This window comes from Eptesicus fuscus, chromosome 15, assembly GCF_027574615.1.
Source record: "Eptesicus fuscus isolate TK198812 chromosome 15, DD_ASM_mEF_20220401, whole genome shotgun sequence".
NCBI lineage: Eukaryota > Metazoa > Chordata > Mammalia > Chiroptera > Vespertilionidae > Eptesicus > Eptesicus fuscus.
Window position 1 is genome coordinate 241,856 of NC_072487.1, and position 23,734 is coordinate 265,589.

Here is a 23,734-nt window from a genome sequence, read left to right on the forward strand (position 1 = left end):
GGGAATTTTTGAGCATGCTTTCTCCTAGTCAACTTGGCCATAAATCCCAGCTACAACTAACAAATAGCCTTAGAGGATGTATCACTGTCAACTCTCCTGATAACGGGATGCAGTTACTTACTCCACCAGGCGCCAGGACCTTATAAATGACATGTTGACCTTACCTAAGAAAAACTACTTTGTTTAAATTGTTTGCTCTGCAAAAACAGGAGGTAGTGAATGGGTATAAATACGGTCGGACACAAAGGGTCGGGGCTGCGTGGAGAGAGCGGTCAGCCGGCCGGTTGTTAAAGGCTCCCTACATTTTAATTTGGTCTGGACTCCAGTGGCCGTTCACTCGCCTTCGCTCCACAACACCCGGGCTCTCCCCCCCGCCTTGGGAGTCAGTTCTGTGGGACTCTCCCCCGCCCCACGGGGAGTCTGTACTTGATCTTCAATAAATCTCCATCTTTGCTATCCCACTCTTCTGTCCGGCGGACAAAGCGTCCGGGGTCCAGTCCAAAAATTCGGTATCAGGTGCAGGATAGCCAATAGTTGACAATTAACATAACAACGAGGGCACTTGGCTGTGCCCGGACATTCCCTCTGGACAGGAGGGAAGTCACAAGGTACCCTGACAGGCTCGGTCAAGACTGAAAATGTCTTTGTCAGGGGAGATGCCGGCCTAGGACAGGGCACCCACCACAAACTGCTTTTAATTAGCAGGTTTTCACACCATCTTTGTGGTCACTTTAGAGCCGGAGGTTAGCCCTTGGCCCCTTTGCCGCCACATCACTGTACCCCGTTTTTTTTTAATTTCTTTACTGATTAAGGTATTACATGTCTTCACCGGGCACCCGCTCCGGCTGCGGAGCTGCCACGTGGCTCTGGGTCCGGCGGCCTCCGGAGCGGCCCCTCCCAGCCCGCGGCCCGCGGGGAGCCCCAGGCGGCGCCCGCCGCGCCACTTCCGGAAGAGACCGGCCCCGCTGATGACGTGCTTCCGGGCGCCAGGCGGCCGCGGGGCGGGCCGGCGGGCGCGGGCCCTCAGCCCTCCTCCGCCGCCTCCGCCTGGGCCGTGGGCCCGCAGGCGCCGGCGCGGAGCCCATGAGGGCGCGGGCGGGCGGCGCAGTCCTGCCGGGGCGCCGGGAGCCGGAGCCGGCGCGGCCTGAGCTGGGAGCCCGAGGCGGGAGTCATGGCCGAGGAGCGCGCGGGCGCGCGGGCCGCCGGCGGATGCGGGGTGAGCGGGGCCGGCCTGCGGGGGTCGGGCTCCTTCTGCGCTCCCCGCAGGGGCGGTCGGCCCGGTTCGCGGCGCGGCTCCGGGCAGCCCGTGGGGCGCGGGAGCTGGCCCGGCCGGTCTCGGCTCTGCGGCCCCGGAGCGGCCCGGGTCGGACGCGGCAGGTCCGGTCTGGGCGGTGGAGCCGCGGCGTCTGCGGGCGGCACCGCGCGGGGCCCGTCGTTTCCTGAAGACCGTTCCCTCCGTCCGTCCGCCCGGACCGGAGCGGAGCCTCCCGCGGAGGGGAGCTCTGACGCCCGGGAGACGGGTTCCGGGAGGAAGGGGCTCCGGGCCGTGCGGGTCCGGGTGCCCTCGGAGGGCGGGCGGGCGTTGTGTGGGGGCTGTGAGCCCCGCCGTGGACCGGGGCCGGGGCCGGGGGTCCTGCGCGCAGTGGCGGCGGGGCTGGTTCGGGGCCCGGTTCTGCCGGACTGACGCGTTTCCCAAAGGCGGGAGCGCGGGAGGGGCGGCCTCCTCGGGATTCTGGAAAGGCGGGGTGTCTCGTAGGGCGGGAACCCACTGAACTGCTTTTCCTTCGTTCCTGGTGAAAAGTAGGCGGTTACCTGTCCGCCCCGACACGCCAGGCCGCCGGCTGCGCCGCTGTTTCTGACTTCATGGGCAGTGACTGGGCAGGGATCACCCGAGAGCACGCCTCCTCCTTCCGGTACCCACACCCGACATGCGGCCGGCCGGCGGGCGGAGGGCCTGGGGCGGCCCCGCTGCACTTCGGACCTGGGTTTTGACTCGCTCACCGCGCCGGCGGCGCCCCCCGCAGTGGCCCCGGTGCGAGCTCCCCTGGGGGCGGGGTCAGGGCTGCTCTGCGCAGCTCTCCGCTGGCCCCGGGAAGGAAAGACGGTCTGCCGGTCTGCCGGCGGGGCGTTCGGCCTGGGCTTCGATGAGCATGTTTGCCGTCCCAGTTCCCACCGTAATTAGCTACACCTTGGGGCAAGTGACGTGACCTCTCCGAACTCACAGTGATCTTTACCTCAGGGGTTGTGAGGGTGCCTCCGCCGGCACCGAGTGAGCCCTCAGGAAATATTAGCTGTTACTTTTCTCCCAGTGTTTTTGGCATGAATGATTGGTCCGATTCTGTAGGGGTTCCCTGATGAATAAGTATTCGGTTCTCATTTACTAATCTCTACAGGAACTAGAACCCACTCTAAAAATTAAAATGGTTAATTATGTGTTAGAGCGGGAACTTTTGAGGAATGTTGACTTAAAGAAACCTAGACAGTTTATTCCCAGATTCCTTCTCTGACCCCGCAGGTAATTTGGGCACAAGTAGATTTTCATGTCCAGGCTTCCTTTTCTCTGAAGGTGCAGAAGGTCACTACGTAGTGACACATGGCAGCAGGTAAGGAAATGGCTGTAGTGAGAGAGCCGGCCGGGCCGGGGCTCCGAGAGCAGCGAGCGCCTTCAGTCGGACCGTTCGTGGCGTGTGCCAGTGCCTCCAAACGTGCGTCTTCCTGCTTGCAGTTTGTGTTTGCTAGTGTGTCCCTGCAGGTCCCAGGACGTGGTTTTATTTTCATGGGTTAGAATTTTCCTATCGCTTGACTTCATGGTTTCGGGTTCTGTCCGTGCTACTGCTCTAAGGGATTGGCTGCTGCCATTTTTCTACCTTGTTTGGCCAAGAGGTATATTGACCTAAAAATTATATTGACAAAGACATGTGTTAACCTGAGCAATAGAAGGGAACCAAGTGAGCATTGCCTTCTATGAAAGGGAGGTGTGCATTAATTTTTTTATATGCTGCAGCATGTGAATGGAAGTTCTTTCTGCATTTAGATAACCAGTTGCTGTATCATTTGTTGAAAAGGCGTTTTTATTCACTGAATTGCCTTTGTAGCTTTGTCAAAATGTTAGTCTATTCTGGATTCTCTTTCATTGGTCTATTAGTTTATCTTTACATTAATACTATTCAGTCTCTGTTACTGGAAGTTCATAATAAGACAAAACAAATGAGAGTTAGTCTTAGGACCTTGTTCTCTGTTAAAATTGTTTTGGCTATTCTGGGGTCTGCATTTTAGAAGTATTGAATCAGCTTTATGAATTTATACCAAAAAGCCTGTGGTATTTTCTTTTTCATCCTGTATAATAAGAGCTAACATGCAAATGGTTGTCACCCTGTCATTCCGCGACCTGAGGCTGTGCCCCCCCACCCAGCGGGGCTTGATGGGGGGGACCTGAGGCTGCGCCCCCCCACCTGGAGGGCTTGATGGGGGACCTGAGGCTGTGCCCCTCGCCCAGCACCAGACCTGAAGCTGCAACCCCGTGGGGCTTGATGGGGGTGGCCATAGGGGGAGCAGTTGGGGGCGACCAGTTTGGGGGGGGGCAGTTGGGGGCAACCAGGATTGGCGGGGGGGGGCAGTTAGGGGCAACCAGACTGGCAGGGGGGGCAGTAAAGGGCAACCAGGCCAGTAGGGAGGGCAGTTAGGGGCGATCAGGCTGGCAGGCAGAGGCAGTTAGGGATGATCAGGCTGGTAGGGCGGGGCAGTTAGGGGCGATCAGGCAGGCAGGTAGGTGAGCAGTTAGGAGCCAGCGGTTCCGGATTGTGAGAGGGATGTCCAACTGCTGGGATCAGGCCTAAACAGGCAGTCGGACATCCCCCAAGGGGTCCTGGATTGGAGAAGGTGCAGGCTGGGCTGAGGGGACCTCCCCATGCATGAATTTTGTGCATCAGGCCTCTAGTCTACACTAATAAAAGAGTAAGATGCAAATTGCCATACCTTCGCGATGCCCACCAGTCAATAAGGCATGAGTATGCAAATTAACCCAACAAAAATGGCGGGTTAATTTGCATACACAGGCACTGAGCAGCCGGGGCGCGGGGTACTCTGGGCCTCTGGGCAGCATGGAAAGGCGGCTCCGGCAGCCAGGGGAAGGGAGGCCATTCTTGCATGAATCTTCGTGCATCGGGCCTCAGAGATCTTCATGATCTCTGAATGCATAATAATCTGGCCACTCAGTGTATATCCTATATAATAAAAGGCTAATATGCAAATTGTCCCCTCAACCAGGAGTTCGACCAGCAGGGAGGCTGGCCAACCGCCCATGTCCCCTCCCCCTGGCCAGGCTGGCCGGACCCCACTCATGCACAAATTCATGCACCGGGCCTCTAAAAACAAAAATTACACACACACACACACACACACACACACACACACACTGAATGGCCAGATTATTATGCGTTCAGAGATCATAATAATAATATGGTCACTCAGTGTATATTTCCTTATTGATTTGAGAGAGGAAGGGAGAGAGAGAGGAGAGAAATATCAATGATGAGAGAGAATCATCAATCGGCTGCCTCCTGCACACCTCCTATTGGGAATCGAGCCCACAACCTGGGCATGTGCCCTTGGCCAGAATCGAACCTGGGACCCTCAGTCCACAGGCCGACTCTATCCACTGAGCCACACCGGCTAGGGCCCTGCTGGTATTTTCATTGGGATGGTGTTGATTCTGAAGATAAGTTTGGCGAGAATTGAAAACAATATTGAGTGTTCTGATCCATGAATGCGTTATCTCTCCATTTATTTTAGATCTTTAATTTCTCTCAGCTATGTTTTGTAGTTTTCAGTGTATAATTCTTCTACAACAGTTGTCAGATTATTCCCTATTTCATATTTTGGTGCTATTGTACATGTAATGTAAATGTAATACAAATGTAAATTCTTTAAAAAAATTAAATTCACAATTGTTTATTGCTAATATATGGAAATAGAGTTAATTTAAGAAATATTTATAATAGCCATATTTAACAAAATTTACCATTTTAACCATTTTAAGTAGTTCATTAGTGTTAATTATGTTCACATTGTTTTACAATCAATCTCCATAACTTTTTTATCTTGTAAAACTGGAACTTTATATCCATTAAATAGCAACTCCCATTGACTCCATCACAAATCCCCTAGTAACCACCATTCTGCATTCAGCTTCTCAGTTTGACTCCTCTAGAGACCTCATATAAGTGAAGCCATTTACCGTTTGTCTTTTTGTGACTAGCTTATTTTACTTGGACGTGATGTCATCAGGGTTGTTGATACAGATTGTCATCAATACTGTTGAAAGGATGTGTGGCATGTGCCATAATTTTCTTTTAATACTGCATAGTATTTCATTTTATGTATATGCCACTTTTTGTTTCTCCATTTATCTGTTGATGAGTACTTGGGTTGCTTCTATCTCTTTGCTGTTGTGAATAATGCTCCTGGAACATGAGTGTACAAATACCTTTTTTGAGATTCTGCTTTCAGTTCTGGATATCTACCCAGAAATGGAATTGTGGGATCACTAGGTAATTCTATTTTTAATTATTTGAGGGCTTGCCATAACATTTCCCAAATGGCTGCGACATTTTACTTTCCTGCCAGCAGTGCACCAGGATTCTGATTTCTTCACACCCTCGCCAACGTTGTGTTTTTCTGTTGTCTTTGAGGACGGGTGTGAGGTGATGTTTCATGGTTTGTATTTTGCACTCATCTAACAATGAATGATGTTGAGCATCTTTCCATATGTTTATTGGCCACGTATTCCCATATGCTTCCATATGTTTATTTGTGTATCTTCTTTGGAGAAATATCAACTCAAGTCATTTGCCCATTTTTAAATCGGGTTAATTTGGTGTGGTTTTTTTTGTTGCGTTGTAGAAGTTTCTAATGTATTCTGGATAGTAGCTCATCGGATATATGCTTTACAAATATTTCCTCCACAGCTCCACAGGTTGCCTTTTCATTCTGTTGATTGTCTTTTGATTTATAGAAGTTTTAAATTTTGATAAAGTCCAATTAAAGTTTGTAATTTTGATGAAGCCCATTATCTGTTTTTTCTTTTGTTGCTTATAGTTTGGAGTCATATCTAAGCATCCATTACTAAATCCAAGATTTACATCTATGTTTCCTGTAAGGAGGTTTATGGTTTTAGCTGAGGTCATTCATTCATTTTGAGTTACTTTTTATATATGGTGTGAGGTAGGGGCCAGCTTTATTCCTTATCGGTGGAAATTCAGTCGTCTCAGCCCTCCCGTTGAAGCAGTTGTTCTTTCCCCACTGATTGGAGTCGGCACTGTGGCCCGAAATCAGCTGGACGTGCATACATGGCTTGTTTGTAGACTCTCCTTTTTATTCACTTGGTGTGTATGACGGCCTCTGTCTTTAGCTTCCATATTGACAGGTCACTGGTGTTTACTGGGATCCTGTGTGAAACAAGTGGGAGTAATTTTTAACCTTATCTTTTTCCAACTGACAACAGATGACCTGATTGATAAAAGCCATATGCCCTCATTTATCTGAACTCTTCAGGTCATGGTGAGAAAGCAGGTGAGGGGTTAGTAGAGATTGTCCTTTTGCCAGATTCCTTCGTGTGGGGAAAGGGTGGGTATGTGAGTAAAGGTCTACTGTGCTTTGCTTAAGGAGCGCTCTGCACTTGACTCCTATTTGCCTCTTACTCGGGTTGCTGCAGTCCAGGCTGCCTGCCTTATATCTGTGCTAATTCCATTTGGGGAGAAGTTTGGCCTAAGAAAAGGCGCAGTGTGAGTGATACAGTGGTAACACACTCCGGAGGTATCTGACTCCGGATGGAATACCAGCTGAGGCAGTTACTAACCATTTCAGTTGGGCAAGTTACAAGTAAATTCTCCATCTGAGTTTTGTCATCCATAAAATTAGGGGTTAGTAATAGTTACTATCTCAAAAGTGTAGTGTGTGTGATCAGTGTGTGGCATAGTGGCTGTGGCCACTGTCCCAGGACCCTGTTTTGCCTGGGTCTAGCTCAGGATTCTTTGTAATAGACTGTCCTTATCCTTCAGAGTGTTCATTTCCTTTTTAATTTTACATCCATGAAATGGGAGCAGGAATAGTTTCTGTTGTTGCTAGTATTGTCCCCAGCATCTAGCTGACATATGTAGATAGAGCTCAGCAAGTAACTAATCAGTTGGAGTTGAGTACTTTTATTCTTTTTCTTTTTTTAAGTGGACCCCAGTTTTGGGGAACCCATTTTATTTTTTTTAATTTATGTTGTTAATCCTCACCCCAGGATATTTTTCCCAATGATTTTTAGAAAGGGTGAAAGGAAGAGAGAGAAAGAGAAACATCAGTGTGAGAGAGACACATCAATTGGTTGCCTCCTGCACACCGGATAAGGGTCGGGGATTGAACCTGCAACCCAGGTATGTGCCCTTGACCTTGACCCTTTCAGTGTGTGGGCTGATGCTCTAACCATTGAGAAACACCAACCATGATGAGTATTTTTATTCTTTTTTTAAGTATATTTTTATTGATTTGAGAGAAAAAGGGAAATGGGGAGGGAGATAGAAACATTAATGATGAGAAAGAATCATTGATCGGCTGCCTCCTGCATGCCTCCTACTGGGGACTGAGCCTGCAATCCGGGCATGTGCCCTGACCTCCTGGATCATGGGTCAGTGCTCAACCACTGAGCCACGCCAGCTGGGTTTTCAGGAATTCTTGTTGCCCTTTCTGACTACAACTGGCTGTAATACCTAACTAGTATATTTTTAAAATAAAATACCAAAAAATGGTTTGTGTGAATATTATTCTTTAATCTCACAAATATTTTATCAAGTTATGTTTGAACTGAGGGATGAGATTGGAGAGTTACAAAAGGAACCTCAAAGCAGTCTTAAGAGTTTAAACCTAATCATGAGGGCAAAAGGAGGGTGGTTGTATCACTTAAAAATCCTATCTAATAAAGAGGGAATATGCTAATTGACCCTCACACCTTTGCAAAGATGGCAGCGCCCACAGCCTATAAGGAGGGCATATGCTAATTGACTGCCCCACCCTCAAAGATGATGCCACCCACAGCCAATGAGGGCATATGCTAATTGACTGCCACACCCTCAAAGATGCCACCCACAGCCAATGAGGGCATATGCTAATTGACTGCCATGTCCTCAAAGAGGGCGACTCCCAGTCCCCGCTCCACATGCCTGCCTCTGGAGTCCCCAGTCCCCTCAGCTCCCTAGCCACCCAAGGTGCAGGCAAGCCTCGGATGGCTGCTGCCCAGCTGCCCAGGGCTGCCCGAGGCTCCGGTAACCAGGGCTGGCCGAGACTGGCACTGCCGGCAGTGCCAGCAGCAGAGGTGTGATGGGGGCGTCACCTTCCCCTGATTGCTGGGTCACCTCCTGCCCCTGATGGCTCCCGGACTGTGAGAGAGGGCAGGCTGGGCTGAGGGACCCCCCCCTCCAGTGCATGAATTTTCATGCACCGGGCCTCTAGTTAATACATAAGAAACTACTCCCAAATTAGTGGCTTTTCACGATGGTTGGGGGATTAGCAGTTTGGGCCGTGTTCGGCTAGGGGGTCATCACTAGATTTGATTGCAGATACTGTGGTCATCTTTAGGGTGGCTTAAGATGGCCTTGCTCCTTTTGTCAGGCTATGGATGATGGCTGTCACTGCTGGGTCTAAGGGACATCCATTGGGAGGGCTTAAAATGCTCTCATTCTCCTGTGCCTCTAAGGGATTTCTCCACTTGGCATTGAAGGCCTCTGGGGTCTAGGTTCAGAAGTCCACCTTGTCTCTTCACCTGACATCTGTTGGTTAAGACAGCTCCAGTCCAGGAAGTGGACAAATAACTCCACCTATTGATGGAATCGGCAGCACAGTTTTGTTGCCAAAATGTTGGTATGCAGGAATTGGAATTGTGGGCGGTTTTGTAGTCTTGTGCAAATGGATGAGAGTTGTGTTTTAGATGATCACTCTTGAGTGTAGTGTCAAAGGGGCAGGGAAGAGGAGTCAGGCACTGGGTGATGGCTGTCACTGCTGGGTCTAGGCATCAGTAGTCAGCTATGGGAGAGATGGTAATGAGAGTGTATGAAGACATCACAACACACTTATTTAAACATTTTTAAAATTGATATCAACAAGAAAGGTAGAAGGAGAGAGAGATAGAAACATCAATGGTGAGAATCATTGGCTGCCTCCTGCACGCCCCTACTGGGGACTGAGCATGCAACCCAGGCGTGTGCCCTGACTGGAATTGAACCGAGACTTCCTGGTTCATAGGTTGATGCTCAACCTCTGAGCCAGGCCAGCTGGGCATGACTCATTTTTCATTGTCTGCTTGCTTTCTTTCTTTTTTTTAATATATTTTATTGATTTTTTACAGAGAGGAAGAGAGAGGGATAGAGAGCCAGAAACATCGATGAGAGAGAAACATCGACCAGCTGCCTCCTGCACAGCCTCTACTGGGGGTGTGCCCGCAACCAAGGTACATGCCCTTGACCGGAATCGAACCCGGGACCCTTGAGTCTGCAGGCCGAAGCTCTATCCACTGAGCTAAACCGGTTTCGGCCATTGTCTGCTTTCAAATGTCTCAAGATGTTCTGTAATGATTTATAAAAGGGCAAGAAAATGAAGAGGGGACATTGAACTGATTGAGAGAGGCAGTACTAGATCAGCCTCAACTGGAAATAACTGGTTTTTTAATCCTTACCCAAGTATATTTATTGATTTATTATTTGTTTAGAGCAAGAGGGAAACATTGATGTGAGAGAGAAACATCGAGTGGTTGCCTCTCATATGCGATCCAACCAGGGACCAGTCTTGCAACCTAGGTATGGGCCCACAACCTTTTGGTGTATGGGACAATGCTCCAATCTACGGAGCCACACTGGCCAGGGCAATAATAGGTTAAGTTTTTATAAAGCCTTTCTAATTAGCTCAGATAACTTAAAGGAGAAGTAAATATATGACACTTTTTTCCTCAACATATTGGGCCCCAAGAACTTAGAAATAATTGGAAGTAAGGAAGATTTACTTTTGTGACCTTGTGTCTGATTGCTCACACAAAGTTCCCACCATATCAAGCCTGCCTGTTGCATTTTTCTCATATGTCACTGTTATTGGTTAGGGATGTATGATAGTACAATTAAAGTAATTTATGTAGAGAGGAGAATAATGTAACATTTGCATTTTAAAAGATGTTTATTTTTAAAATTTTTACTTTAAAAATATATAATGTGTGAACAAAAAGGTGGGTTGTCTGTTGTTGTTTTTTGCAAGGTATTAAAAATAATAGCATGAAGAAATGTGCACACCGAAGAAAATGTGCATCTTAAAAATATTTAATCAGCATTGTAGCAACATAGTTTCTATCCAATGGTCTCCGTAAATAAAGCTTCATTGCCCGGGAAAGAGCACCAAGTCACAAACTGTAAATGAAAAAGGGAGTCTTCCTGTGCTTCCTACTTGTAGCTGCTCTTCAGAGTTTTTTGAGATTCTTACATCATCATGCTTGATAAATAAAACAAATGATTCAAGAGGAATAGGCTGTTTATTGACATTCACGCTATTTGACTGTTTGGAAGCATTTACTTTGCTGTATACAGTGAGTGACTATCAGAATTCTCAACCAAGTAATTATGAAATTATCAGTAAAAGAATATAGGCCATTTACTTTTTTTTGTGTGTGTGTGTGTGTGTTACGCTTATTATTATTATTTTTAATATTTTTATTGAGGTATTATATGTGTACATATCTTACTATTACCCCCCACCCCACACCCACACATGCCCTCCCCCCCCAGAGTTTTGCGTCCATTGTTTATGCTTATATGCATGCATACAAGTCCTTCGTTTGATTTCATAACTCCCCCACCTTTCCCAAACTTTCCCCCTGTACTTTGAAAGTCTGTTTGATGCTTTACTGTCTCTGTATCTATCTTTTTGTTCACCACTTTATAATGTTCTTTACTATCCCTAAATGAGTGAGATCATGTGGTATTTTTCTTTCATTGACTGGCTTATTTCACTTAGCATAATGTTCTCCAATTCCATCCAGGTTGCTGCAAATGATGAGAATTCCTTCTTTTTTATGGCAGCATAGTATTCCATTGTGTAGATGTACCACAGTTTTCCGATCCAGTCATCTGCTGATGGGCACCTAGGCTGTTTCCAAATCTTAGCTATTGTAAATTGTGCTGCTATGAACATAGTGGTGCATATATCCTTTCTGATTGGTGTTTCTAGTTTCTTCGGATATATTCCCAGGAGTGGGATTACTGGGTCAAATGGGAGTTCCATTTTCAGTTTTTTGAGGAAACTCCATACTGTTCTCCACAGTGGCTGCACCAGTCTGCATTCCCACCAGCAGTGCACGAGGGTTCCTTTTTCTCCGCATCCTCGCCAACACTTGTTGTTTGTTGATTTGTTGATGATAGCCATTCTGACAGGTGTGAGATGGTACCTCATTGTTGTTTTGATTTGCATCTCTCGTATAATAAGTGACTTTGAACATGTTTTCATGTGTCTCTTGGCCTTCCTTCTGTCTTCTTTTGAAAATATTCTGTTTAGGTCTGTTGCCCATTTTTTTATTGGATCATTTATCTTCCTCTTATTAAGTTGCATAAGCTGCCTGTAGATGTTGGAGATTAAACCTTTATCAGTGATAGCATTTGCAAATATGTTTTCCCATGCGGTGGGCTTTCTTGTTGTTTTGTTGATGGTTTCTTTTGCTGTAAAAAAGCTTTTTATTTTGATGTAGTCCCATTTGTTAATTTTCTCTTTAGCTTCCATTGCCCTAGGGGCAGTGTCAGTGAAGAAGTTCTTTTGGCATATGTCTGAGATTTTGTTGCCTGTGGAGTCCTCTAGTATTTTTATGGTTTCCCGTCTTATGTTTAAGTCCTGTATCCATTTTGAGTTTATTTTTGTGTATGGTGTAAGTTGGTGATCTAGTTTCATTTTTTTGCATGTATCTGTCCAGTTTACCCAACACCATTTATTGAAGAGACTGTCTTGACTCCATTGTATGTTCATGCCTCCTTTGTCAAATATTAATTGAGCATAGTGGTTTGGGTCGATATCTGGGTTCTCTATTCTGTTCCATTGATCAATATGTCTGTTCTTGTGCCAGTACCAGGCTGTTTTGAGAACAGTGGCTTTGTAATACAGCTTGAAATCTGGTATTGAGATCCCACCTACTTTATTCTTCTTTCTGAGGATTGCTGAGGCTAGTCGGGGTCTTTTTTTATTCCAGATGAATTTTTGGAGAGTTCTTTCTAGGTCTGTGAAATATGCTGTTGGTATTTTGATGGGGAGTGCATTGAATCTGTAGATTGCTTTGGGTAGTATGGACATTTTAATGATGTTGATTCTACCAATCCAGGAACATGGTATGTTCTTCCATCTGTTTACGTCTTCCTCTATCTCTTTTTTCAGTGTCCTGTAGTTTTCTGCGTATAGGTCTTTTACCTCCTTAGTTAAGTTTATTCCTAGGTATCTTAATTTTTTTGGTGCGATGGTAAATGGGATTGCTTTTTTAGTCTCTCTTTCTGTAAGTTCATTATTGGTGTATAGAAAAGCCATAGATTTCTTGGCGTTAATTTTGTATCCCGCTACATTGCCGAATTCATTTATTAAGTCTATTAGTTTTTTGATGGAATCTTTTGGGTTTTTTATGTACAATATCATGTCATCTGCAAATAAGGACAGCTTCACTTCTTCTTTTCCAATTTGGATGCCTCTTATTTCTTCTTCTTGCCTAATTGCTATAGCTAATACTTCCAGTACTATGTCAAACAGGAGTGGTGAGAGTGGGCATCCCTGTCTTGTTCCTGTTCTTAGGGGAAATGGTTTTAGTTTTTGCCCATTGAGTATGATGTTTGCTGTGGGTTTATCATAAATAGCTTTTATTATGTTGAGGTACGAGCCTTCTATTCCCAGCTTGCTGAGAGTTTTTATCAAGAAAGGGTGTTGGATTTTGTCAAATGCTTTTTCTGCATCTATTGATATGACTATGTGATTTTTATCTCTCAATTTGTTTATGTGATGTATCACGTTTATTGATTTGCGGATATTGTACCATCCTTGCATTCCTGGAATAAATCCTACTTGGTCATGGTGTATGATCTTTCTGATGTACTGCTGGAGCCGATTTGCTAGAATTTTGTTGAGGATTTTGGCATCAATGTTCATGAGGGATATTGGCCTGTAATTCTCTTTCATTGAGTTGTCTTTATCTGGTTTTGGTATTAGGGTGATGCTGGCTTCATAGAAGGAGCCTGGAAGTGTTCCTTCCTCTTGAATTTTTTGGAATAGTCTGAGGAGGATAGGTTTTAGTTCTTCCTTGAAAGTTTGATAAAACTCTCCTGTGAAGCCATCTGGCCCCGGGCTTTTGTTTGCCGGAAGCTTTTTGATGACTGCTTCAATTTCTTCCATAGTTACTGGCATGTTGAGCTGTTTAGAATCTTCCTGATTAAGTTTTGGAAGGTTGTATTTTTCTAGGAATATGTCGATTTCCTCTAGGTTGTCCAGTTTGTTGGAATAGAGTTGTTCGTAGTATTTTGTAACAATCCTTTGTATCTCAGCGGGATCTGTTGTTATTTCACCTCTTTCATTTCTGATTTTGTTTATTTGGGTCCTCTCTCTTTGCTTCTTGGTGAGCCTGGCTAGAGGCCCATCAATCTTGTTTATCCTTTCAAAGAACCAGCTCTGGGTTTTGTTGATCTTTTGTATTGTTTCTTTGGTCTCTATGTCGTTTATCTCCGCTCTGATCTTTATTATTTCTTTCCTTCTGCTTACACTGGGCTTATCTTGTTGCTCTCTCTCTAACTCTTTGAGTTGTTGGGTTAGGTAATTTATTACCATTGTTTCTTGTTTTTTGAAGTAGGCTTGTAGAGCTATGAACTTCCCTCTCAGGACTGCTTTCATTGTGTCCCATAGATTTTGGATTGTTGTGTTTTCATTGTCGTTTGTTGCCATGATGTTTTTTATTTCTTCCTTGATGTCTTTGGTAACCCAGTCATGGTTTAATAACATGCTGTTTAGTCTCCAAGTATTTGATTTCTTTGGGTTGTTTTTATTGTAGTTGATTTCCAGTTTTATGCCACTGTGATCTGAGAAGATACTTGATATGATTTCTATCTTCTTGAATTTGTAGAGACTTTGCCTATGTCCTAACATATGGTCTATCTTTGAAAATGACCCATGTGCACATGAGAAGAATGTATATTCTGTGGCTTTGGGGTGAAATGTTCTGAAGATGTCGATTAATTCCATCTGTTCTAGTGAGTCATTTAGGTTTGATGTTTCTTTGCTGATTTTTTGTTTAGAGGATTTGTCCAGTGGTGATAGTGGGGTATTGAAGTCTCCTACTATGATTGTATTACTGTCAATCTCTCCTTTGATATCTTCCAGGAGTTTTTTAATGTATCTTGGTGCTCCTGTATTGGGTGCATATATGTTTACCAGAGTTATTTCTTCTTGTTGGATTTCTCCCTTTAGTATTATGAAGTGGCCTTCATTATCTCTTGTTATGTCCTTCACTTTGAGATCTAATTTGTCAGATATAAGTATTGCAACCCCAGCTTTTTTTTCATTTCCATTTGCCTGGAAAACCTTTTTCCATCCCTTTACTCTCAGTCTGTATGCATCCTTTTTTTTTGAGGTGGGTTTCCTGTAGACAGCAGATATCTGGGTTTTGTTTTCTTATCCAGTCTGTTACCCTGTGTCTTTTGATTGGGGCATTCAATCCATTTACATTTAAAGTTATTATTGATAGGTACTTATTTGACGCCATTTTTATTCTATACCCCTGTGTACCTTCTTTGCTTCCTATTTCTTTCTTTCTTTTTTTTTTTTTTTTTTTTTTACAGCAGACCCTTTAGCATTTCTTTCATTGCTGGTTTGGTGGTGATAAACTCCCTTAGTCCTTTTTTGTCTGTGAAGCTCCTGATTTCACCTTCAATTTTGATTGATAGCCTTGCTGGGTACAGTATTCTTGGATTTAGACCCTTCCTTTGCATGACTTGGTATATTTCATTCCATTCCCTTCTGGCCTGATGAGTTTCTGTTGAGAAATCAGTTGCTAGTCTGATGGGGGTTCCTTTGTATGTAACTGTCTGTCTCTCTCTGGCCGCTTGTAAGATTCTTACTTTGTCGTTGGTGTTTGCCAACTTAACTATAATGTGCCTTGGCGTCGGTCTTTTGGGGTTCATTTTGCTTGGAACTCTGTGAGCTTCTTGGATTTGTGTGGGTTTTTTCTTCCCTATATCAGGGAAGTTTTCTGTCATTATTTCTTCAAACAGGTTTTCTATTCCTTGCTCAGTTTCCTTTCCTTCTGGCACCCCTATTATCCTGATGTTGTTTTGTTTTGTATTGTCCCGAAGTTCCCTTACGCTCTCCTCAATCTTTCTAATTTTTGTTTCTAGAAGCTGTTGTAATTGGGTATTTTTTTCCATCTTGTCTTCTAGCTCACTTATGCGGTCCTCTGCTTCATCTAGTCTACTCTTTTTTTTTTTTTTTTTTTTAAAAACACACACACATATTTTATTGATTTTTTACAGAGAGGAAGGGAGAGGGATAGAGAGTTAGAAACATCGATGAGAGAGAAACATCGATCAGCTGCCTCCTGCACACTCCCCACTGAGTATGTGCCCGCAACCAAGGTACATGCCCTTGACCGGAATCGAACCCGGGACCCTTAAGTCTTCAGGCCAACGCTCTATCCACTGAGCCAAACCGGCCAGGGCTCATCTAGTCTACTCTTGATGCTTTCTATTGAGTTCTTTACAGCAGCGATGTCATTTTTCATTTCTTCTTGGTTCTTCTTCATTTCTTCTTGGTTCTTACTCATATTGTCGAATTTGTCTTCCATCCTTTTCAGCCACCCTATGATCATTTCTCTGAATTCTTTCTCTGATAGGTTGTTTGCCTCTAAATCGTTTACTTCCTTTTCTGGTGATGCCTGTTTCTCTTTCCTGTGGGGGCTGTTTCTTTGTCTCCTCATGGTCTCTCTTCTCCGGATGTCTGGTTATATAGATTTCTCTCTCTGGCGTTGATTTAAAGGTATAAAATACAACACAACCAGGCACAACAGACAAGGCACTGAACAGAATTGTATTCACGATATTAATAACCTCCAATAAAGGTAACCACCAGAGAAAGACAAATTAGGGAATAGGAGTGGAAGAGGGAGAGTAAAAAGAAAGAACAACAATGAAAACAAAACAAAACAAAACAAAAAAAACAACGAGTGTGAATCTGAACTTGGGAAAAGAGCAGAAAGAAAGAAAAGAAAAAGAAATAACAGAAAAGAAAAATAAAAGAAAAAAAAAAGTAAGAGAGACAAGAATGATACTAAGAGAGAAAAGGGGAACAAACTATATATATGGGGAGTAAACTCCACTAGAACAACCACTATTCCCAGCAAATTCCAGCAACACGAGCCTGGAGATTAATACAAACTGCAACAGCAGCTAATATCAAGTGAGGCAAGGGAAAACAAAAGTAAAAAACAAACAAAAACAAAGCAAACAAAAGAACCAACCAAACCAACAAAAAGAATAATCAAAACAATCTCATAAAAAAGCATAAAAATTCAATCTAATCAACATTCAAGCAAACAACAACAAAAGGCCCGAGAGAAAAATAATTTTTTAAAGGTAGCGTAGAGAGAGGTTTGTATGGATTTGGAGCAGGGGGTTGGGAATTAGATATATAAGTAGGGTGAAGTTTTAGCAGGGAGTAAACTAAAAAAGTAGGGAAAATCTAAAGCCAGAAAGGGTTAAGATAAACTGGGGACCAAAATGGGAAAGGTTAGGAGGAGAGTGATGGCATAATGTTAGCTTTGAGATAGGGTAAAGCGATTGTAAGGGAAAGATGCAAATCGAATGTAGGACACTAATCCAAAAAAAAAAGAAAGAGAAAATCAAATGACATTAAAAAAAAAAAAAAAGTAAAATAATAGTAATAATAGTGTTGATTGAAAATAAAAATGTAATAATTAAAAAGGTGAAAATCGAGTGAGGAAAAAGAAAAAAAATTAGTTTCTTAAGTAAAAGATGCAAAAAATGAAAATTAAAAAATATGAGAATAAAAAATTTTAAAAATTGAAAAAAGAATTGAAAATTAAAAAATAGGAAGACTAAAATGTGCAGTAGCGGCTGTCATTCACTTCCTCTATTATTCTGTTTGGTACGCCTTTTTCCCAGTCTGGGCGGTATTTCAGTTCAGCTTCATTCCAGGGCTCCTCAGTGTTGGAAGCCAGTCCTGCTTTTTAAGCCAGCCGTGTCTTAATTTCTCGTATTTATTTTTTATTACACCAGAGACAATTAGCGTTTCAGCCCCTGGGTGGCAGTGTTTCTGAATTGACTTCCGGGCCTCTCTAGCTCTTTTTTCTTTTTTTTTTCCCCTCTATGGCACTCACTACCGGTTTGTGGAGGTGTGCGCCTCAGGGCTGCCTCTCTGATGGTCACACGCAGCTCTGGTCCCCAGGTTCCGAAAAAGCACCTTCCCCCTGCAGTCTTTCAGGGTTTCCACCTGGGTTTTTCTATGTGTTGGGCTTAGCAATCAGAGTCGGAAAGAGCCCAGGTGTGCGGACCGTGGGTCTGTGCCCCAGACTAAGGAGCCTGCACTCCTTTGAAAATTCTTAGTCTGACCCTCCTCGTCAGATTAAAATGAGTTGCTTTCAGGAGGTCACTTCTGTTAGCAGCTCAGAAGACCCCCCTCCTCATTCACGGATCACGGCAGTTCCAACTGCCGCTGATTTTTCTAGGCACAGACCTCCCGGCTCCTGCCGGTCCTGCGGCTGCCGCGCTTCCCTCACCCAGCGCTTCCCTCACCCACCGCGGGGATTAGAAACCGCCCCTCATTTCAGGCGAAATCTGACCTTTCCGTGGTGCAGTGAAGAGTTTCTTTGAATCCGACTGTTTGCACTGATAGGGGACCGGTGGTCTGGTGCTCCCAGCAGCTCAGTGTTTGCAGTTGTCGCGGAAAGTCAGGTTTCCACTAAAATCCTCCTTTCCTTGCAAGATGGCGAGGCGCCCGGCGAGCCCGCAGCTCCAGGAGGGGACCCAGCCCCTGTGGGTGCTGCGCGGTCAGAGGAACACTGCCCAGCACTCCCCCGCCTTCTCCTGGAGTTTAGCTGTCCCTTGGCTTGCCCACATACACTCCCTCTGCGAGCCCGCCATTTACTTTTAAAAATGTATGCACTTGCCACCCTATTTCCTACTTTTGTTATCATCTAATATCCAGTGCATTTTAAAATTTCTATGATGACTTAAAATTGTCTCTTTTTCCCCCCAGTTTATTTAAGTCAAAACTCAAAAGTCCACATATTTCTTAAATCTATATACTAACACTAGAGGCCCGGTGCATGAAATTCGTGCGGGGTCGGGGGGTCCCTCAGCCCAGCTTGCACCCTCTTCATTCCGGGATCCCTCTCATAATCTAGGACTGCTGGACTGCTCACCTATCTGCCTGCCTGGTCGCCCCCAACTGCCCTCCCCTGCTGGTCTGGTCACCCCTAACTGACCTCGCCAGCTGGCCTGGTCGCCCCTAACCACCTCTGCCTTGGTCCCTGCCACCGTGGCTTTTTCCAGAAGATGTCTGGTCTAATTAGCATATTACCCTTTTATTAGTATAGATAAGTATTTGTCATATTATTCTCTACTTTTCTATATGTATTTAAAATATTCCAGAATATTTTCTTTAAATATATTTTATTGATTTTTCACAGAGAAAAAGGGAGAGAGAGAGTTAGAAACATCAATGAGAGAGAAACATCGATCAGCTGCCTCCTGCACACCTCCAACTGGAGATGTGCCCGCAACCAAGGCACGTGCCCCTGACCGGAATCGAACCTGGGACCCTTCAGTCCGCAGGCTGACGCTCTTATCCACTGAGCCAAACCAGTTTTGGCCTCCAGAATATTTTAAGCGAATAAAAAATGGTCAAGTTGCAGAAAAATAAAAGTTTTGAAATACAACCTGGTAGACTTGAAAGCAACATTTGCATAAAAGGGCATAAGTTGCAGTCTGCAACAAAACTTGCTGTTAGGATTGCTTGGTTAATATTCTTTTGTTGGAAAGGCATGGTATGGGCAAAGGAGAAAAGGAAACCAGCCCTATAAAAGGGAATGTCTGATTGGGCTGTTGCCACAGCAGAGAGGGGCAGGTGCGGCAAAGGTTCAGGCTGTCCCACAGGCAAGGATGTCTGTGTGTGTGGGACACCAAAGGACACCTGTCACACCTGAAGCACAATTTGCTAACACTCACAATTGCAGAGCTCAGGAAGAATCACTGTTTTTAAAACTATTATCTCCCTGACATATAAAATATACATACATATAAATATACATGCCCTCTTCTGAGCTTCCCCTGCCCTCCACTTGGCTATGGCCTTCTTTTCATGTCAGCGAATTGGATGTACAGACATAATTTTTAATGGCTACAGTGTTATCCCTGACTGTTTGACATTACTATGGTTTACTTCACTAACGCTTTATTGTGGGGCAGGTTGCTTCTGTTTCCCCTGGCATCAACAACCACAGTAAACATAATTGCTTATTTGACTGTTTACTTAGGACACATTCACAGACATGGAACTCCTGGCCCAAAGTAATTCACTTGAATTTTGATCCACATTTCTAAATTGACTTTCTAGAAAGTGCTTCTGTTTGTTTAGTCCATTGGTTTTAAATCAGATTACACTCCCATAAATGGGTTAAGAGAAAAACTGTTCAACGCACCTTGGGCAAATCGCAAACTCTTGCTAAACTTGAGCGACCCCAGGGTGCAGGACCTGGAGGATCTGGGCTGGAGGATGAAGTCCAGGGAAGCGCAGGTGACGCAGTCGAGGGCCTTGTGTGGGTATGGGCCTGTTAGTGTGTGTCACTCGGGTCCACGCTTATGCGCACAACCCACACGCCCTCGCTCCCGCTCTGCACCCTTGGCCACCAGGAACCTCCGTGGAGCCTTCCATGAGCTCGGATGCATCCAGTCCCAGCACCAAGCAAGTCTGAGAAAGTTTTCCCAGACTGACTCCCGCCCGCTCCAAGGGGAGGCGGGATCAGGAGGATCTGGGCTGGAGGGTGAGGTCCAGGGAGGCGTGGGTGGCACGCCGAGGACCCTGTGTGGGTGCGGGTGTGTGAGTGTGTGTTGCTCAGGTCCACGCTCATGCACACACCTACACGCCCACACTCCCGCTCTGCACCCTTGGCCACCAGGAACCTTGCAGAGTTCAGCCCGCTCGCCAGTCCCCGCCCACTTGGTCGAGCCTTCGGTAGGACCCTGGCTCTGTATATAAATAGATACCCACGCAGATGCCTGGCAGCTAGCAAGTCCTTTTAACCTCTCTGTTAAGATGTATCCTGGTTTCAAAAATGTTAAAATTTGAAGAAAGGAGTATGCGTACCAATGGAGGAAATACAGTATTTTGAGTACAATTGAGGACTGCTGCAGAAGTGTTTGTAACAGGCAATTTTGGAAAAACAGAACAAAACTCAAATACATCCTCTGTCTCATCCCGCCCCTGTCATTTGAGCAGGTAGATCGCTCCACGGTGACCAGGTCCAGTGTATCTGGGACCCCAAAATCAGTCCTCGTTCCCTGGAAAGGAAGCCAACCCAACTTTTTGAAGTTTGTGGGGGAAGGGTGCGGAGTCTTTCGGCCCGGGGCCGGAGCAGACACCCAGCTCCCTGCGATCAATTGCAGGGGGTCTTTTCCGGCACCAGGCCTAAGCAACCCCCAGCTCTGCGATCTATCGCAGGGTCTGTACTCCAGCAGCGGGGCTGAGGGTACTGGGCGCTGCCATCTTGTGGCTATGGGGGCCGCCATTTTGTCGCGGAGTGATGGTTAATTTGCATATTGCTCTATTATTAGATAGGATAGTTCTCCTTTTTTCTTCTCTTTATACCATTTCTTTGTTGAAGAAACTGGTCCATTTGTTTCAAAATTTTTTCCACATTCTAGGTTTTGCTATTTAAAGACCAGAAAAAAGACATTAGTTTGGTTGTTATGACTGTGGTCTTCCTACATTTACTTCTGTCTTTTAAACATTGAGGTTTTTAAGGAGAATAGGCTAGTGTCTTGTTGAATGTCCCACAGACTGGATTTGTCTGATCTTTGGTTATGATTAGATTCTAGTTAAATAATGCAGATGTAATTGTGTCTTTTGAAGACTTGAAAATATAAACATAGGAATCCTGTGGGTTTTACAGAGTCTTTTGTCAGTTCACTTCTAGGTCTCCCAAGTGCTAACAGCACCTGATCTCATACTAAGCATTGTAACAGAGTCAGAGAACATTCAGTGAAGAGGAGTTTTAGGTTTCCTCTCTGGAAGCCACAAACTGTAGAAAACTAGCAGAATAGGCCCAGTCTTAAAACAGAAACAGAAAACGGGATTTTGACACTTTTAGTATGGAGTACGTTTCTTCCCCTAACCACTGGATTTACATCGCCACTTTCCTGAAGCTTTTGAGCATATGACTGACTCCAGTGCCTATGTCTCCTTCTGTGGCTAGAGCAGTGGTCGGCAAACTCATTAGTCAACTGAGCCAAATATCAACAGTATGACAATTGAAAAATTTTTTAAAAATATATTTTATTGATTTTTTTACAGAGAGAAAGGGAGAGAGATAGAGAGCTAGAAACACCGATAAGAGAGAAACATCGATCAGCTGCCTCCTGCACACCCCCCACTGGGGATGTGCCTGCAACCAAGGTACATGCCCTTGACTGGAATCGAACCCAGGACCTTTCAGTCCGCAGGCTGACGCTCTATCCACTGAGCCAAACTGGTTTGGCTTGAAATTTCTTTTGAGAGCCAAATTTTTTAAACTTAAACTATATAGGTAGGTACATTGTTATTAACTTAATTAGAGTACCCTAATTAGCCACACTCAAGGGGCCAAAGAGCCGCATGTGGCTCACGAGCTGAGGTTTGCCGACCACTGGGCTAGAAGAACTTTAGACCTATAGAGGCCAAGATGCTGAAAAACAACACATAATTAAGAGACTGAATAGTGAGATCCTGGAACCTCAGTATCTTGAATAATCAGTTGATTTTTTTTTAAATATTTTATTGATTTTTTTTACAGAGAGGAAGGGAAAGGGATAGAGAGTCAGAAACATCGGAGTTAGAAACATCGATGAGAGAGAAACAACGATCAGCTGCCTCCTGCACACCTCCCACTGGGGATGTGCCCGCAACCAATGTACATGCCCTTGACTGGAATCGAACCTGGGACCTTTCAGTCCACAGGCCGACGCTCTATCCACTGAGCCAAACCAGTCAGGGCGAATCAGTTGATTTTTTACCAAAGCTCCAGTGATTTGTATTGATGGGATGAGTAGAAAGTCTATAATCATGGTACTTTCTATAATTAGGGAAGATAAAAGAATCAGGGATACTGCAGAATGAAGTTTTATCTTAAAGACTAGAGGCCCATTGCATGACATTCCTGCACTGGGAGGACGCGGGGGTCCCTCAGCCTGGCCTGTGCCCTCTCGTAGTCCGGACCCGGGCCTAAGCCAGCAGTGGGACATCCCCTGAGGGGTCCTTAGGACTGCTACCGTGGCGCTGTGCTCACCAGCCAGCCTTAAGCCCGGCTGCTGGCTGAGCAGCACTCTCCCTGTGGGAGCGCACTGATCACCAGGGGGCAGCTCCTGCATTGAGCATCTGCCCCCTGGTGGACAGTGCATGTCGTAGTGACCTGTCGTTCTGCCGTTTGGTCAATTTGCATTATTAGCCTTTTATTATATAGGATTATTGTATAGGGTAGGTTTTAAATTTATACGGTGTGTGTGTGTGTTAGATGCTATTTGAGGATAATGGATTTAAAAAATTTCTTTACTCTTTTTTATAATAACTTTCTTCCTTTTTTAGCAAGAAGGCTTTGGCCGACCAAGTGTGTACCATGCTGCAATTGTAATTTTCCTTGAATTCTTTGCTTGGGGCCTGTTGACAACTCCAATGCTAACTGTAAGTATTGCTGAACTGGGTCTTCATTTATATGAGCCAAAGAGAAGTGTTTAAGTCTATGTTTGCAGGATGATATGTCTAAATATGTGTTTGAGAGTAGTTTTTGACAGCAATGTAAAGACTGCTTATTCCACTGGGTTGTTTATGCTGTGCCAGGTGGAACCACCTGCAACAGAGCACTTGGGTTGCTCATTAAGTATTCCTGGGTAGCAGGACACTCACTGCACCCAAGTCCTGGTTCATAATGAATAAACTATATATATTTTAAGAGATCATTAAGATGTCTTAGAGGGAATTACAAAGCTTTGTTGAAGATTACAAATTACTTTATATGGATGTGATGGCCTTTGACTTAACATAAAAATTAGGAGATTGGTAAGTACCTTGTAACAATGAAAGTGATGATTGTAAGAATATTGACATTTCCACTTTTGGTAGCTTACCTACAGTCATATCTTTGCAGAGGCTGTATTGAATTTCTTAGAAAGAACTTAGATGTTTGATGTATGGAAGAGAGATGCTAAGTAAAGATTCGGGTACAGATTTTAGGTGCCTAGTAACTAACACTTAATTTTAATAAAGATATTTTAAAATTGGCCTTAAATTACAGTTGTCTTTAATTGTTCTTTTTTTAAAGAACATATTTCTATTGATTTCAGAGAGGGAGAAGAGATAGAAACATCGATGAGAGAGAATCATTGATCGGCTGCCTCCTGCATGCCCCTCACTGGGGATCAAGCCCACAACCTGGGCATGCTCC

The 23,734-nt window shown here is 44.7% G+C and overlaps 1 protein-coding gene across 5 annotated transcripts in view; it reads left to right on the forward strand.

The window, feature by feature from the left end:
* Window positions 1-965: 965 nt before the first annotated feature.
* Window positions 966-23,734, forward strand: part of MFSD14B (major facilitator superfamily domain containing 14B) — an 84,585-nt gene continuing 61,816 nt past the window's right edge. For 2 of the 5 annotated variants that reach the window (XM_054727762.1, XM_054727763.1), the window contains exons 1-3: window positions 967-1,216; window positions 1,805-2,032; window positions 22,879-22,974. In XM_054727762.1, coding sequence (XP_054583737.1) covers window positions 1,172-1,216; window positions 1,805-2,032; window positions 22,879-22,974 — 369 coding nt within the window. In that variant the 5' untranslated portion in view covers window positions 967-1,171. Of the gene's footprint in view, window positions 1,217-1,804; window positions 2,033-22,878; window positions 22,975-23,734 lie in introns of all 5 variants that reach the window. The other 3 variants (XM_054727764.1, XM_054727765.1, XM_054727766.1) reach the window with 3 other exon arrangements.